The sequence below is a fragment of the Podarcis melisellensis genome (genome assembly GCF_964234715.1).
Source record: "Podarcis melisellensis genome assembly, chromosome: 10".
Taxonomy (NCBI): domain Eukaryota; kingdom Metazoa; phylum Chordata; class Lepidosauria; order Squamata; family Lacertidae; genus Podarcis; species Podarcis melisellensis.
This window is the reverse complement of record NC_138542.1, coordinates 76,340,469-76,356,717: the sequence shown is the minus strand read 5'-3', so window position 1 is coordinate 76,356,717 and position 16,249 is coordinate 76,340,469. Positions and strand designations below refer to the sequence as shown.

The 16,249-nt window shown below is 57.4% G+C and overlaps 1 protein-coding gene across 3 annotated transcripts; it reads left to right on the top strand.

Moving 5' to 3' along the window:
- The first annotated feature begins 805 nt into the window (after window positions 1–805).
- Window positions 806–14,913, top strand: DENND6B (DENN domain containing 6B). 3 transcript variants are annotated; one of them, XM_081927096.1, is made up of 20 exons: window positions 806–1,003; window positions 2,169–2,207; window positions 2,315–2,357; window positions 2,916–3,028; window positions 3,704–3,784; window positions 4,612–4,717; window positions 5,173–5,252; window positions 5,796–5,858; window positions 6,556–6,611; window positions 7,397–7,519; window positions 7,768–7,863; window positions 7,955–8,049; window positions 8,698–8,763; window positions 9,061–9,125; window positions 9,254–9,343; window positions 9,719–9,772; window positions 10,105–10,214; window positions 12,077–12,179; window positions 12,940–13,014; window positions 14,455–14,913. In XM_081927096.1, the coding sequence occupies exons 1-20, from the start codon at window positions 815–817 to the stop codon at window positions 14,575–14,577; spliced, it is 1,770 nt and encodes a 589-aa protein (XP_081783222.1). In that variant the 5' UTR covers window positions 806–814; the 3' UTR covers window positions 14,578–14,913. The 3 variants fall into 3 exon arrangements, with proteins under 3 accessions (XP_081783222.1, XP_081783224.1, XP_081783223.1); XM_081927098.1 differs by lacking the exon at window positions 7,397–7,519; XM_081927097.1 differs by lacking the exon at window positions 9,719–9,772.
- Window positions 14,914–16,249: the final 1,336 nt, after the last annotated feature.

Genomic DNA, 16,249 nt, shown 5'->3' with positions numbered 1-16,249 from the left:
TCCAGGAGCAGCAGGCCGGGGGAAGGCGACGGGGCCCGGGAGGTCCCTCTCCGGAGGGGGCCCTGCAGGCGGGAGTCCCCGGCGCAGCTGGCAGGGCCCGGCCCTTCCCCACAAGAAGCAGCCCGGGGTCCCGGGAGCTGCCGGAGGCTGGACGCCCCACCGCCACCAGCCCAACCCGGGGCGCAGAGGGGCCGCCGCCGCCGGCTCCGCGGGGCTCGGGAGGCCGAACGGGGGCGGGCGGGGAGGCGGAGCTCTGCCCCGGGACGCGCAGCCGGAGAGCCGCTCGGTGGCGCCTCCAGGCCCAGGCGCAGTCTACCTGAGGGGGGGGAGGAGGCCCCGCCAGGCGGGGAGGCGGTCGCGGAGGAGGCCGCTCTCCGGCCCTCCCTGGAGGCCTTACCTGGGGCGGGGGCGGAGGGTGTCCCGGGCGCCTCCTGGGCCGGCCGGCTCCCTCTCTCTCCCTGGGCCGGGACTGGCTTCTCCGCGGCCTCCCCTCAGCTCAAAATGGCGGCGCCGAGAGGAGCGCGGGAGGGGGAGGGGCCAGCCGCGCCTGCGCACAACCGCCCAGGCCCCGGGAGGCGGAGGACCCGGCCGGCCTCGGGGTGGGGGGGGGCGCGGGAGAAAGCGGGACCGGCCGCCTCCCCCTCCTCCCGGGAACGAGGGCTTTCTGCCGCCGCGGCGCCCCCGCGTCCCCGCTCTCTCTCTCTCTCCGGCCTGCAGGGGGCGCTGGAGGGCTCGGGGCGACTCTCTGGCCCGCCGCGCTCGGTGGCGGAAGGGGCGGGGCCTCCTCGCAGATCCCGCTTCCGGCGCCGCGGCCATGGAGGCTCCGGGCGGGCTGGAGGCGCTGCGCTGCCGCCGCCGCCGCCGCCTCTCCTCTCCGGGCGCCGGGAGTCCCTCGGCCGGCGGCGGCGGCGGCGGCTCGGCGCTGCCCTGGGGGCGCCTCTCGGCCTGGCTGGAGTGCGTGTGCGCCGTCACCTTCGACCTGGAGCTGGGCCAGGCGGTCGAGGTGGGTGAGGCGCCCCAGGAGCGCAGGGAGCTCCGCAGATCAGGCGCGGAGGAGGCCGGGGAGGCGCCTTCCCTTCTCGCGGGAAGCGGGGCAGATTCCCCGCCGGTTCCTTCGCGGCCACTAAGTAACCCGTTGCTTCTTGGTTGGGGGCTGAGTCGTGCGCCCCCTTTGCTCACTTCTTCTGCTGGGTGGGGCACCCTGAGGGAACATAATAAAAATAAAGGCCACTCTGAGCGGCTTCCAACAAAAGGTTAAAAATACATTAAAACATCAGTCATTAAAAAAACTTCCCTAAACAGGGCTGCCTTCAGATGTCTTCTAAACGTCAGATAGTTGTTTACCTCTTTGACATCTGGTGGGAGGGCGTTCCACAGGGAGGGCGCCACTACCGAGAAGGCCCTCTGCCTGGCTCCCTGTAACCTCACTTCTCAGCAGGAAGACCTCTGTGTCCAGGCTGAGCGATGGGGGTGGAGGCGCTCCTACAGGTCTACTGGGCCAAGGCCGTTTGGACCTTTCAAGGTCAGCACCAACACTTGAATGGCGCTTGGAAACGTACTGGGAGCCAATGTACGTTATTTCAGGACTGGTGTTATAGGGTCTCGGCAGCCGCTCCCAGTCACCAGTCTAGCTGCCACATTCTGGATTAGTTGCAGTTTCCTGATCACCTTCAAAGGTAGCCCCACGTAGAGCGCATTGCAGTAGTCCAAGCAGGAGATAACCAGAGCATGCACCACTCTGGCGAGACAATCTGCGGGCAGGTAGACAGCTGCCCTGGAGACAGAACTGACCTGCACCACCATGGACAGCTCCACCAAGTAGCTGAGCTGAGGCCCCGTTGCTTCTTGGGTCAGGGCTCCCCTGGTTTGTGGCAACGCCGAGCCGTGTGCCTCCTTTGCCCCATTCTTCTGGTGGGTGGGGCACCCTGAGGGAAGAGGCTCCTTTTGACATCTCCCCCAGCCCAGCCCAGGCTGCATCCAGGGGCCCTGGAGCTCAGAGCAGGTGCAGACATGAACCTCTGGAGCCTCAAGTGTTTCTGTGGCACAAGCCAGAGGTCTCCAGCACCACTCCAAATGCTGCAAGGAAACTGAGGCAGCTCTTGCTGGGAGGGGCTGGGCTCTGCCACCTGCTGGGTCCAACCGCTGAGAGTTTCTCCTTTTTTTTGCAGCTGGTGTATCCCCCTGACTACACCTTGACGGAAAAAGAGGTGAGAGGGCCCCGGCCCCACTGCTGCTGCCCTGGCCCCAAAGCCTGTGGGGTAGGGAGTGGGGGGAGGATCTGCTCTTCACACCCTCTTCGCTTCCTGTGTTCCAGAAAACAAGCATCTGCTACCTATCCTTCCCCGACTCTTACTCAGGTAAGTGGGTTTGGCACAGGGAGGGTCAGGACAGAGTCAAGTAGGGAGGGAATACAGCCATTGAACCGCCGGCTGATTTGATCTGCTTTGGTATTTGTATTGTGTTTTTACAACAACGTCAAGTTCTAGGTGGTTGAGGCACTGGCTCAACAGAGAACAATTTTTCTATGGACTTTCTAAAATGCCCCACATGGATTCCTGGAAAAAGGCAGAGTCTTAACTGGTAGCATTTAATCTGTGTCTCCGCAGTCACTTCAGAATTGTTAGAGAAGGAGTTGCAAACACCGGTGTAAAGGGCAGAGCTCCTGTCCCCAATCAGGATTAGTGCTGTCCATCCAACCTGGGTACTGCCCACAGCAACCCAACTCTCGGGGGGGGGGGGGGCGAGGGAGTCCTCTGCCTCTAGACATTCATGCCAGTGTCCTTTTCCAGCTTGCATTGGGGCCTGCAGTCACCCTGGACGACGGCTTCAGGCATGTTGATTTTTGAGGGCAGAATCCTCTTGAATCCATTGCCTCAGCTGCTCTGTTTCTCCTGCCCTGTCTCTCTCCATCCCAGGCAGCCTCGGAGACACCCAGTTCAGCTTTCGCTTCCGTCAGTCGGGGGGGCAGCGAAATGCATTGTACGGGGATGACTTTGAATATAACAGGGAAGCTGCTGTCTCATTACAGGTCAGTTGTGATATTTTCAGGGTTAAAAGCAAAGGGGTTGAGATGCTTGGCTTTGGTCTGGGTTTTTTCTCCAGGACATTTAGGTTTTTAGAGATGGAAACTATTATCGTTATTACTTGTCGTTTAGTACAAAAAAATTAACTTAAAACAACTTTTCTCTGAGGGGAGAGCCTTTCCCTCCACGGGTTCCTGTGATGCGCAAGCCAAGCTGTGTCTGGATTGGCGCACCCTGTCCCCCTCCTGGAGGACTTGGGGGGGCCGCTGGCAGCTCATCTGCGCCATGATGGCATGTGCCAGGCGGATTGATGTGAGGGTGGCAAGTTCCTGCTGAATGGAAAGCAGTCTCTAGAGCAGGGGTCAGCAGCTTTTTTCAGCCATGGGCCGGTTCACTGGCCCTCAGACCCTGTGGGGGGCCAGACTATATTTTGGAGAGAAAAAAATGAATGAATTCCTATGCCCCACAAATAATCCAGAAAAAGCACACATTCTACTTGTGTAAAAACACGCGGATTCCCAGATTGAGAAGGCGATTGGGCTCCATCCTGCCCCCGAGCCTTAGGTTGCCTACCCCTGCTCTAGAAGGTTGTAGCCGTGGGGATGTCCCTGCAAGCAGGCACTGGAGCTGAAAGTGATTGTGGGGGGTCGTTCACAGACACTTCTGCTTCCCCAACCCAGAGAGACCCTGCACACTACTTTGGCTATGTGTTCTTCCGGCAAGTCAAGGACAGCTCTGTGAAGAGAGGCTACTTCCAGAAGGTGAGCCAAGCCTGGCTGCTCAGGAGCCTCTGACCCAATGAGCCTTTTCCTTTGCACAAAGCTGGAGTCGCTCCTTGCCAGTGTGGCTCTGGCAGAAGGGCGGGGAGGAGCTGGAGGGGGCCCAAGGAAGGGCAGCTACGCCAGGGGCCTGAAAAGCTGGGGGGGGGGGGAGCTGCTTGTTCTCTCTGCTCCACAGAAGCATCTTTGGAATTAGGGTGCTGGGCAAGAAGAGAACCGAGCAGATTTGACCCACTGGCCTGAAACGATGGGCAGAGCACATGAAGGGGGCTGTGGGGAGCGAGACAAGATGGAAAAGGAAGAGGAGGAGATGGGCAGGATCTCTTGCAGCCCTTTCTGTGTCTTTCCAAGAGTCATGGCTGCCAGCCAGTGTAGGAGCTGGGTGTGGAGAGAGCGGCTGAATGGGGCACAGCTGTGGGCAGCCTGAGGAAGTGCCACCCGCCTTGGGCTGCCCATAAAAAGCGAGTTTAGAGGGAGAGACAAGGGAGATGTCTGCTGTTTCTGAGAACTCTTCTCTCTGTGGGTGAGCAAAGAGCTTGTTTGGACAATGGCTGGGTGAGAACCCAGAGGCTGAGAGGGAGGACCAGGACTTGGTATTGATGTATAGATATCAGGAATATTGTATTAACTTAACTTTTTTGTACACAACTATGTTCTTATAATATTTTATGTAAGTTATCTGCTGTTGCTTCAGTTTTCTGTACGCTGCTTAGAGGTATTCTTGTTCTATTAAGTGGTATAGAAATGCAACCATCCATCCGTCTCTCTCTCTCTCTCTCTCTCTCTCTCTCTCTCTCTCTCTCCTTCAGTCTCTTGTCCTGGTCTCTCGCCTCCCCTACGTCAACCTCTTCCAGGCCTTGCTGCAGCTCATAGCCCCAGAATACTTTGACAAGCTGGACCCGTGCCTGGAGGCAGGTGAGGAGGGACTGGTTACCCCTGGGGCCGGGCCTGACGATGGCAGGCAACACCATTTCCCAACCTGGCGCCCTCCAGGTGTTTTGAACTACAACTCCCAGCCGGCCCAGGGGACGGGAGCAATAGGGCACCAGGTTGGCCAAGGCTGCCGGGAACCCGTGCAGAGGTGGCCCTTTTGCCTGTCCTGAATCTCCTGCCGGCCGGTTTGCAGGGTGACCTGCTGCTCGCCCCACCCCAAGAGGAAGCCCTTCTGTTTTCTCTCCAAGGCGCTCCACTGCCTGAGCCTTTCATCTCCCAGGTACGTGGGGAGAGATGGCTGCTGCCGTGTTGGCCTTTCCCCTCCTCCCCCAGGATGGGGGGCAAATCAGCTGACACGATGGAGGTCCTGTGGTGGCCACCGCATTTGGGGTGGGGGAGTCCAGGGCCGCCTCCTAAACCAGCCTTGCCTCTTCCAGTGTGCAGCGAGATTGACCAGTGGCCGCCTCCTGTGCCTGGCCGGACCCTCAATCTCCCAGTGATGGGTGTCGTCATTCAGGTAATAATAATGATGATAAATTTTTATTTATATCCCGCCCTCCCCAGCCGAAGCCGGGCTCAGAGCGGCTAACAACAATAAAAGTAACACAGTGTTCTAAAATCAATTCATTTTAAAATCAATTCAGAATCAAATTCATGGCAACCATTGGGCTAGAGTTCTGTGAGGATTACCAAAGGAGGGGGTCAGGCTGGCAGAACAGCTCCATCTTGCAGGCCCTGCGGAAAGATGTCAAGTCCCACAGGGCCCTGGTCTCTTGGGACAGAGCGTTCCACCAGATTGGGGCCACGGCTAAAAAAGCCCTGGCTCTGGTTGACGCCAGCCTAACCTCTCTGTGGCGCAGGACCTCCAAGATGTTTTTGTTTGAAGACTGTACGGTCCTTCTTCGGACATACCAGGAGAGGGGGTCCCATAGGTACGAGGGTCGTAAGCCGCATAGGGCTTTAAAGGTTAAAACCAGGTGCCTGTCGGGGACGGGGTGCAGCAGGGGAGGGGGCTCTGGGGGAGGGGCGCTCACGCTGCCTGTCCCTCTTCATGGCGCAGGTGAGGATTCCCTCTCGTTTGGACAAGCCTGGCTCCAGCCCCGCCAAGCCCCAGAATCAGGAGGTGAGAGCTGCTGGGACTTGGAGGCGGCCCGGGGGGTGGGGGTGGGATCCTGCCATGGCCTGTGCTTTTCCCTGTGTTCGACGGTCTCCCTTGGGAAGCTGTGGACTCTTCTTACTTGGAGGTTTCTAAGCAGAGGTTGGGGGGCACCTGTCAGAGGTGCTTTAGCAACAATTCCTGCATTGCGGGGGGGGGGCTAGAGGTGACGTGTGAGAATGGCTGGGGGGCAAGATGCCGTTCTTCAGCTCAGCAGGGCAGAGATGGTCCTTGTGGTTTGGCCTACGGCTGCCTCCACCAGGGCAGGGGCTTGTTTCTGCATGTAACTGGGTCCTGAGCGGCTGTTGCCAGATTGCATCCCTCCAAGGACCTCTAAATGCCACTCTGTCTGACTTTAAGAAGACACCTGAAGGCAGCCCTCTTTAGGGAAGTTCTTCATGTTTGAAGCTTTATTCTGCTTTTAAATTTCTGTCGGGAGCCACCAGAGGGCCTGGGGAAACCCAGCCGGATGGGGGGGGGGTATAAAGAATAAAATTATTGTTATTATGACCCCTCATGCGCTCCCTCTGGTTGAGCCACATTGCACGGGGGGGGGGGGGTTGTGTTTTTCTGATGCCAACCATGTCTCTCTTGGGATTTGGACCGAGACTTAAAGCTCCATTTGGGTCATCCACTGACTCCCTTCCTCTCCTCCCCCCTTCAGAACCTCTTGCCAGCCCCCCTAGTCCTCCCCAGCATCCACGAACTGGACCTCTTCAGGTGAGAGCACTCTCTTTTTCTGCCCCCTGCTAGAAGGGGCAAGTCTGGGGAGCTGCAGAGGGCACAAGGGGGCATTCCTGAGTAGCATCTGGTGGGGCAAAGGGGGGCTCTCAGGGGAGCCTGCCTACCCTTCCGCCCAGAGCAGGCACCCCCAAACTCGGCCCTCCAGAGGTTTTGGGGCTACAGTTCCCATCATCCCTGACCACTGGTCCTGGTAGCTAGGGATGATGGGAGTTGTAGTCCCAAAACAGCTGGAGGGCCGCGTTTGGGGGGGCCTGGCCATGAGCCTCCCCGGGGAGGGGATTTTGCTTCAGTGAAAGGCAGCTTGGATGGCTTTAAAGGGGGGGTGGACAAATTCATGGAAGAGAGGAGGGCAATGGGTGGCTCCCAGCCTGCTCAGATGGCGGCAGCCATGGAAACCTCAGGCAGGGAGACCTGCTCCTGCGTGTGGGTTTCCCCATCTGGTTGGCCCCTGTGAGAAGAGGGTGCTGGGGTTCACTTGGGCCTAATCCAGCCTGCTCTTCTGGGGTTTTGAGGAGTTTTTCCTCACCCTGGGGGTCTCCTTTCACCCCCCTTGGGGAATCTAGTGGGGGGAGCCCCAGAGGCTCATGGGGACAGTTTTGCTCTGGGGGCAAAGCAGCCCTTGTCTCTGGGGCCCTGGGGAGGCTTCGCTGCACTGCCTTACCCCGCTTTCCGAGGCCTGGCGATAGGGGCTAGGGCAGCGCTGCCCCACGGCGAGCCTGCCTTGGCCTGGCCCCACCTGCTCCCTCCCGCTCTCTCCGCAGGTGCTTCCAGCCGGTGCTGATCCACCTGCAGGCGCTGTGGGAGCTGCTGCTTCTGGGGGAGCCCCTCGTGGTCATGGCGCCTTCGCCTGCTGCCTCCTCAGAGATGGTCCTCGCCCTGACCAGGTGGGGGGGGAGCACTGGGCGTCTGGGCCCAGTTTGCCTGATGGGGCGGGGGAGAGCAAATCTCCAGAGTTGCCTCTGGTTAAAAGACCCTCAGAGCTCCTTGCCGGAGGGGAGGACAAAGGGGGCCCCCTATCAGGGCAAGGAGGGGGGTTCTGCCAGCACCTATAGCGGTCTTCCTGCCCCCCTGGCCTGTTTGGGGGTGCCTGTGGGATCCTCCTGACAGGGGCTGCCCCCTCCCTCTCCACCAGCTGCCTGGCCCCCCTGAAGTTCTGCTGCGACTTCCGCCCCTACTTCACCATCCACGACAGCGAGTTCAAGGAGTACACGACGCGGACACAGGCCCCGTGAGTGTCCTCGGGGGGAGCTGCCGGGGGGGGGGACAGACCGGGGGTTCCTAGCTGAGGACTGACCTCCCCCTTCTCCCCCCCCCCCCAGGCCAAGTGTTGTCCTGGGCGTCACCAATCCCTTCTTTATCAAGACCCTGCAGCACTGGCCTCATATCCTGCGACTGGGGGACCTCAAGATGGCCGGTAAGGAGGGGCTGTGGGGCCGCCTGCCTGCGAGGATCCTGGCCCTTGGGAACTGGGGTGGGGAGCGTGAGAGGGGGGAGCAGTCCAGGGCTCAGCCAGGGGCGCAGAAGCCAGAAAGCCAGCCAGGCTCAGGGATGTGTTGGCTTGCAGCCCCCCACCCTTGGGCCTTGTGCTTTTCCTTTTTAAAAAAAAAATAATTTTTTTAATTAAAGATTTAAACAAAATGTATTATCCGAAAACATGTCATCCTTAATTTTCTCCCCATTTTCCTCCCTCCTCCCCCACAAAACCCACCCACCCCCGACTTCCCTCAGTTCCAGTCTTTGGTTTCTTTGTGAATTCTGTTCTCTGTATGTTACAAAGTTGTATTGATCCTTAAATTCTTTAGCTGATTATCGTTAATAAAAAAAATTGTGAATGTTTATTCCAAACCTGCCAAGGAGTCCAGTTCACTTTGTTGCGTCTTCAAATACTTTGTAAAGGCTTCCCATTCATCTTTAAAGTCACAGTTACCCTTGTCCCGTGGCTTGTGTGTCAGTTTTGCCAGCTCTGCATAGTCCCTCAATTTTTCTTGCCGTGATTCTTTACTTGGGATTTCTTCCGCCTTCCATCCTTGTGCTATTCAGACGGACTTGTGTTTCTCCTTAGGGGATTTGCCCAAGCAGGTCAAGGTGAAGAAGCTGGCCAAGCTGAAGACCTTGGACGCCAAGCCGGGTAAGGAGCAAGGCTCTGGCTCTGCCCCCAGGGGCCACAAAGGTGGGCCTCAGGGGGCCTTTAGGAGCCTCTCGGTGGCTCCGCTGCTGGTGCCGTGTTCGAAAGCCGCTCCTGGATGAGGCAGCAGAGCAGAGAAGCTGGCAGGGGATACCCCAGCACCTGCAGGGGGGGGGGTGTCCATCAGGGGCCTCTCGCTCACCTGGGAAACAGGGGGCTCCATGGTGTTCCCTGCGAAGGACCCCCCCCCCAGCACACGGCCTCCTGGCCTCACTTCCTTGTGGGGGTCTCTGGCTGCAGGACTTTACACCTCCTACAAGACCTTCTTGCACAAGGACAAGACCCTGATCAAGCAGCTCTTGAAGGTGAGCGGCGGGCGCTGTGGGTGGGGAGGGGCTGGTGGCTTGGAGCCCAGTTCCCCCTTGGGGGGCAGAGCCTTCCGGGAGAGGCCGGGGCCCCCACAAGCCCCATGACCCTCCCTCCCGCCTCGCAGGGCATCCACAAGAAGCAGCCCTCCGACGCCCAGAGCGCCCTGCTGCGCCGCCACCTCCTGGAGCTCACGCAGAGTTTCATTATCCCCCTGGTGAGTAGAGGCAGCTGGGGGGGGGGCAGGTGCCACCTCCCTCCGGCCTCGGCCTGCCCAGGGAAATGAGGAGGACGAGGAGCACAGGGGGAAGGCAGCCTTCGACTCACATGGGCCATGGAGGCGCGTTCCCCTCCCCGTTGCCCCCCCGACTGGCAGCCAGGGCTCTCTCCCCCCGCCCTATGGGGGCATGGGGGGGGCACTCTCCTGGTCTCCCTTTGGAGGTTGCTGTCCTGCTGCCCCCTGGGGAGGAGGCTGCCTATTTCAGGCCATTCCCCCCCCCCCAAGAGCTGCATGATTGTCGGGGGGGGGGCTCTTCTTGGCAGAGCTGAAAGCGGGTCCTCTGATTTCTTTCTCCCTTCTGGCCTTCCCTAGGAGCACTACATGGCGAGCCTCATGCCGCTACAGAGGGCCATCACCCCCTGGAAGGTACGTGGTCTCCCTGCCCAGCTCAGTTCTGAGCTCTCAGGGCAGCCCTTGTGGCAGTGCCAGGGGGTCTTTGCCTCCTGGGTCACCCACAGGCTCCTCTGGCCCAGCTGCTGTAGGGGCCAGTCATGCAGGGTGCAAGTGGGGCAGCTGGCCGAGCGCATGCTCCGCGGAGCACAGTGGTCTTTGTGGCTGCAGCCCCCTGGCCGGGGGGGGGGGGTTTCGCTGGGCTGTGGGAGGAGGTTGAGGCATGCCAGGAGGGAGTGCCCAGTTTGCCATGGGTTCATTCATTCTCTCTCTCTCTCTCTCTCTCTCTCTCTCTCTCTCTTGCTCAGAACCCCCCTCAGATCCGCCCTTTCCAGCAGGAGGACTTCCTCAAGACCCTGGAGCATGCTGGGCCTCAGCTCACCTGCGTGCTGAAGGGGGACTGGGTGGGCCTGTACAGGTAGGCCTTGGAGAGCTAAACCAGGATGGAGGTGGCTGACCACATACAAACCCCAGTGTTCTTCCCTGTGTGTGGAAAGCTAGGGTCTCAAGGAGCAGAGCAGGCAGGAACCCTCAGGAACAAGATTTTCAACATCAGGGAGTTTGTCCGATGGGGGAACCTCCAAACCCACTCCAAACATATTTCGAAATAGTACACAGTCCAAAAACAAGGCTGCTTTTTTCCAGAAAGTGTAGGTTAGCTGTTCACCCCTGAATCTGGTGAGAGGCCATTTCCTGGGGACCTTCCTTTCTACAAGCAGGGAAGGGGACATTGTTGCTCTTAGCAAAAGGCCCCTCACTCGTCTCATGACCCTAGAGGAAGAGGGCCAGTCTTGTTGGGGGAAGCGGCTGCTGCCTCTTTCTGAGCCTGGCAGTTGGGGTCCACTCAGCTCAGCCTTCACTGGCAGGCAGGAGGTCCTGGCCAGCCCTGCCTGGACCCCCTGGAGATGGAGCCTGGGACCTTCTGCACGCAAGGGAGATGCTCTGCCCCAGAGCTCCAGCCCTGCCCTGGTTGTGCGCCAGAAGAGGGCAGCCGAGGGTCGGAGCGCGCAGGCCCCTTTCAGGAGGGAGAGAGCGAGAGAGGGAAGGAGCTGGCGCTATCTACATCACTCCGTTTGGGACGTGAAAGGCACATGTCACTCAGAAAATGCAGCTCCCTCTTGTTGTCATCCGTGTTACTTGGTCTTGAGCTCCAAACCAGCTTGGCAGACGTGGCTCAGGCTGCAGTCCTTGGCCTGATTTCTAGGGAGACACCAATGGCTCCCCTGGCTTGGCTCCTTGCAGACCCCCCCCCCCATGGGCCGCTTCCCTCCACTGTGTCTCATCCGCAGATCTCAGCCTCCCTGCCAGGGACCAGATCCTGCCCATCACAAACGGGGCTCAGCCATCCCTCACTCCCTGGCCCCTGAGGACTGGAAGCCAGCCAAGGCCCAGCAGGCCTTGCAGGACCCAACCTCCTCCTGTGGCTTAAGGACTAGGCAGAGCCTCTGCCTGAAACCCCAGTCGTCCCCCCCCATGGCCTCCCTTGCAGCCCCCACCCAGCCCCCTCCCCCCTCCCCACAGGCTCTTCTTCCTTTTTAAAAATATTTTTTATTAGGAATTTAAACAAAACATATTATCTTAAAACATATCATCCTTAATTCCCCCCCCCCATTTCCTCCCCCCCCCCCGACTTCCCTCAGTTCCAATCTCTGGTTTCTCTATAAATGCTATTCTCTGCACGTTGCAAAATTGTATAGATCTTTAATTTATCTGACTGGTTATTATTAGTAAAAAGTTTGTGAGTGTTTATTCAAAGCCTGCCAAGGAGTCCAGTTCACTTTGTTGCATCTTTAAATACTTTGTAAAAGGTTCCCATTCGTCTTTGAAGTCACACTTATCCTTGTCCCGTAATTCTGCATAGTCCAGCAGTTTCTCTTGCCATAGTTCTTTAGTTGAGGTTTCCTCACTCTTCCATCATTCCAGTTACAGATAGATAGCCGTGTTGGTCTGCCATAGTCAAAACAAAAAAAATTCCTTCCAGTAGCACCTTAAAGACCAACTAAGTTAGTTCTTGGTATGAGCTTTCGTGTGCATGCACACTGTGTATCTGAAGAAGTGTGCATGCACACGAAAGCTCATACCAAGAACTAACTTAGTTGGTCTTTAAGGTGCTACTGGAAGAAATTTTTTTTGTTCTTCCATCCTCTTGCTGCTGTTGTCGTGTACATGAAGATATTTTTCAACTTCCTTTGCAAGTCTTTTCCTACAATCCCTAACAAAAATGCTTCAGGTTTTTAAACAAATGTTAGATGGAACATTTTCTTCAATTCATTGTCCCAGGCGCTTCTTCCGATCCCCGAACTTTGATGGCTGGTACCGCCAGAGGCACCGGGAGATGATGCACAAGTTGGAGGCCCTGCACTTGGAAGCCATCTCGGAGGCGGTGCGTGCAGAATGGGGGGCGGCTCCTGCATGGGGGGTGGCTGCCCACACGTCCTCCTTCTGCTTGGGGCTGCTACACTTTGGGCAATCTCAGCCCTCAGGGGTTTGCTGCTGCTGCCTGCAAAGTCTGTGAGGCCAGCGCTTTCCTGGGCGATTCAGCCTCTGACAAGCGGCAGTGGTTCCAGCCCCCCCCCGCCCCCCGACTGCTGCTTTACCTGGCCAAGTTTCCTGGGGGGAGATCAGAGCTGGGCTTGCGTCACCCTCTTCAGGCAGCAGCAAGGCTGGAAAGGAGATGGGCATTTCTGTCTATAAGACAAGGCTTTTTTATTTTAAAAAAAAATGTTAAAAATTGTGGGTCGTCTTAGACCCGGTATAGTGCATGGGGGGACATGGGATAGGTGAGCGATTTTCGGCAATTTCCCCTTTAGTAAAAGCTCAACAACTCTGGGCAGTCTCCCCCATGATAAAAATGATGAAGAATACGGTATTTCTTTGCAGTCTGCTTGAGGGCTTTGCAGAGTCAAAGCACCTGCTCAGTGTTTTGCAGAGACAAGCAGGACACACCTGGGCTCCTTGTGGGGGGGTGTAAGTGCCTTTCCAGGTGAGTCAGGCTCAGGTTTGCCCAAACAGCCCCCCCCCCCCGTTCTTTGCAAGATTCCTAGCAGGTGTTCCAGAAAGTGGCACCAGGATCAGGGCCATTGCTCTGGGGAGGAGGAAGCAAGGAAGCGTCTTCCCAGCTGAGTCGGCTTCTTCTCCCGCAGAACATCCGGTCCTGGGTGAAGGACAAGTCTGAGGTTGAGGTGGTCGACCTGGTCCTGAAGCTCCAGGAGAAGCTGGTAAGCAGAAAGCTCCCAAGCGAGTTGCGCCCGATGGGTTGAAGGTGCCCGGATCGGGGCTCTCTCCTCGAGGGCTGGCTGGCCCCTCCGGACTCTGGCCAGGCCTGTTTCAGCCTTGGGAGTCCCCCCATGGAAATCTCAGCGGATGAGAGTCAGGGCTAAACTCCTACAGATCCCTCCGCAGAGCTTTTGCATGTGGGCAATAACTGGAATCCTGAAGGAGGAGGAGACCCTCTTGGCTCGCCGGGCGATGTGTTGGTCCCCGTCTGTGGGGACAGGCAGGCAGGTGGCGCCTGTTGCCAAAGGGGGAGAGGAGCAGCTTCTCTCAAGGTGGCCACTTGGTACGTCAGAAAGAAATGGCGATACAGACGTTTGAAAGGATGCGCTGCCCAGTTCACGGGGTGGCTTCAACCACTCACTTTTAATGACCTGATTCTGCCCCTTCCAGTGGACGGGTCTTCAGAATATAAGAGCCTGAGACTGGATCGGGCCACAGGGGCCCGTCTCAGCCAGTATCCTGACCTCACAGTGGGCAACCAGATGCCCCCCCCAAAGGGCAAGTCCACAAGCAGGATCTTGGCCCAGGAGCAGCCTTCTCCCCTCCTGCGCTTTCCAGCAAACGATGTGCAGTGTAATAATTGTGCCTCCACCCCTTGGCCCAGGTCGTTTTATTCACAACAAAACTTTTTACACAGCATTCGTAAGAACCAATCAGATTTCCTCTGAGCATTTCAAAAAACCCCAGGACAAAGTTAAACTACAGAAGCTAATTTAAGCATACATACTTCTGGGGTAAATAAAACAACTAAAAAGGAAGAATACATTCAGCAACTCCGGAGGTCATAAACAGCAATAAACACGAGAGGAAGGATGGCAAGGAGATAGGGATCTTTATCACCTTCCTGTGAAGCTATTTCCAGGCCCTAAGATTAACAAAAGCAAGGAAGGCTACATCAAAGAAACGGCCTACTATCTTTCTGTACTGAGGATGCCTGATGAAGCAACTGGCCTGTGTATTTAGAATGCTTATGTGGGCCTGTCAGGCAGAGAAAATGAACAGTAGAGGAAATGGCCAGAGATGCAGAGGCTTGTAGGATTTGATCAGAAATTGTTGTCACTGAATCGAACCCAGTCAACGCCATGCTTTCATAGCGGACACAATGGCCTGATGCATATCTTATAATTCCTCATAGTAATCCCATCTGATCCCCACACTCTGGACATGTGCACTCCTACAGCATTTCTTCATCTGACTGTGGAGGCCAGAGCCAAGCTCTCAGGGCTAGTCCCCACCCAGAGCCTTCTCCTCTTCGGCCATGAATGGGTCTAATCCTCTTTTGAAGCCCTCTAGGCTGGTGGCCACGGCTGCCTCCTGTGGCAGGGAGTTCCAGAGTTCATCTCTGTGCTGCTTTAACTCTTGCACCTTTCCTCCCCCGCCAGGTGCGCGCCAGGTGCCATCACCTCCCCGTGAAGGAGGAGGTTCTGCATCGGGTGGGCCTCTACATCGCCACCATCGTTGGGTCGCTCCCTGAGGACCTCCAGGCCGTCCTGGGCCCCCAGTAGAGGCCGCCTGGGCCAGAGGAACCCGACGGCGGGGAGGCAGCTGCCCCCCATCTTGGCAGGCTGAGCCTGGAGTGGGGCGCCATGTGGGTTCTTGGAGGGGGCCGCCCTTCCTCCCCACAGAAGCTCTTCTGCCTGCAGGACCCTCTCCTTGGCCCAAGGATGGTCTCCTGCCCGTTGCTGCGCCCACATCTCCCCTGTGCCAGAGAAGGGAGAAATGTCTCCCGCCAGGTGGACGGTGGCCCTGACGTGAGGGCAAGCGGCAGCCCCTCCACCCTGCCCCCCAAAACCCCTTCTCCCCCCCCCCCATGTGTGTCTGGATGTGCCTGCTGTGCAGTGTTGGTTGTCAGGAGCCTTTGCTGCTGAGCTTTGCCTCGGCCATCTTTATTTATTGCCTTTTTACACCCCCCTGGGGGGCAGTGAGATTCCCTGGCGGGGCGCTGGAGGAACAGAGGACCACCAGACTTTGAAACGCTGGCGTCGCTGGATCCAGTTCACCCGCTTTGTTGAATTAAATTCAGTCGTTTTAACAGGCTTTGGAATAAATGTGCAATTAATTGTTCTTGTTTTTGATTTCATTTGCAAACTGCTCTTCTGAATAAAGCTTTTTATAGGGAAACGGGGGGTGGAAAATGCTGGGAATGGGCTGCGCTGAAGGACAGAAGCGAAGAATGGGCACACAGTCTCACCAGTGCTGCTCCCTCTTCACCTTGCTCCTCGCACCCACAAGTGGGCTGCCGTGGGGCCCCCTCCTCTTGGCCAGGCTCTCCAGCATCTGCATGAGGCCACTGGGTGAGATCACCTGGACGTGGATGATGCCCCAAACGAGCTCTCCTAAATTGGAAGCGGGGAAGGCAGGAACGCCCTGTGTGAATGTCTGCAGGATGGATGGCGGTCAACGGATGGAGGTGCTGCTTCAAGGAGGCAGGCGGGTCGAGGGGAGACCCTTCAGCTGTTCTCAACCTGTGGGTCCCCAGATGTTGTTGGACTACAACTCCCATCATCCCTGACCTCTGGCCTTGCTAGCTAGGCGTGATGGGAGTTGTAGTTCAACAACATCTGGGGACCCACAGGTTGAGAAAGGCTGCTCCAGATAAACAGGGCAGAGGCCATGGAGGACTTTGGATACCAGTGGAGATCCTTGAGGTGTTCTATGGACCCGGTAATTCTGCACAAGCCTCCCTTCTAAAGAACAAACTTCCCCGGTAAAACTGCCTAAATATGGAGCGCGCACCTACCATCCATCGGGATGCGAGTTCACGTCTTCCATCGACGGAGCGAGCAGCGCTTGCCGGCTGTTTCCGCTTTGGCCATTGGGGGCGCTGCGGAGCCACGAATTTGACAGCTTCGGATTTATTATTATAATACATTTATTATTTATACCCCGCCCATCTGGGTATAAAGGGGGGGGGAGGCTTTTGACAGGTTAAAGGGGAACTCAGGGCGCAGGCCCTGATGGGAACAACCCTGGGGTCTGGGGAGGCTTTGGTCAGAAGTGTAGTGTCTTGAGCAGGGATGCCATATTCCCCAAAGTGAAAATCAGGACAGAGTTTTGAGGCTTTTGCTTTTTGCTCTCTTTTTTTAGCCTTAGCTTTAAGGCAACATTTCGAGGCACTTCTGTATCTGCATCGTGATGCTGCGGGTCTCGGGAAAGTGGGGCGCAGTTGGGGCAGCA

Coding starts and splice junctions, on each gene's coding strand:
- DENND6B (XM_081927096.1), top strand. CDS start 815: ATGGAGGCTCCGGGCGGGCTGGAGGCGCTGCGCTGCCGCCGCCGCCGC. Junction 2,208..2,314: donor ACACCTTGACGGAAAAAGAG/GTGAGAGGGCCC, acceptor CCTGTGTTCCAG/AAAACAAGCATCTGCTACCT. Junction 3,785..4,611: donor AGAGAGGCTACTTCCAGAAG/GTGAGCCAAGCC, acceptor TCTCTCCTTCAG/TCTCTTGTCCTGGTCTCTCG.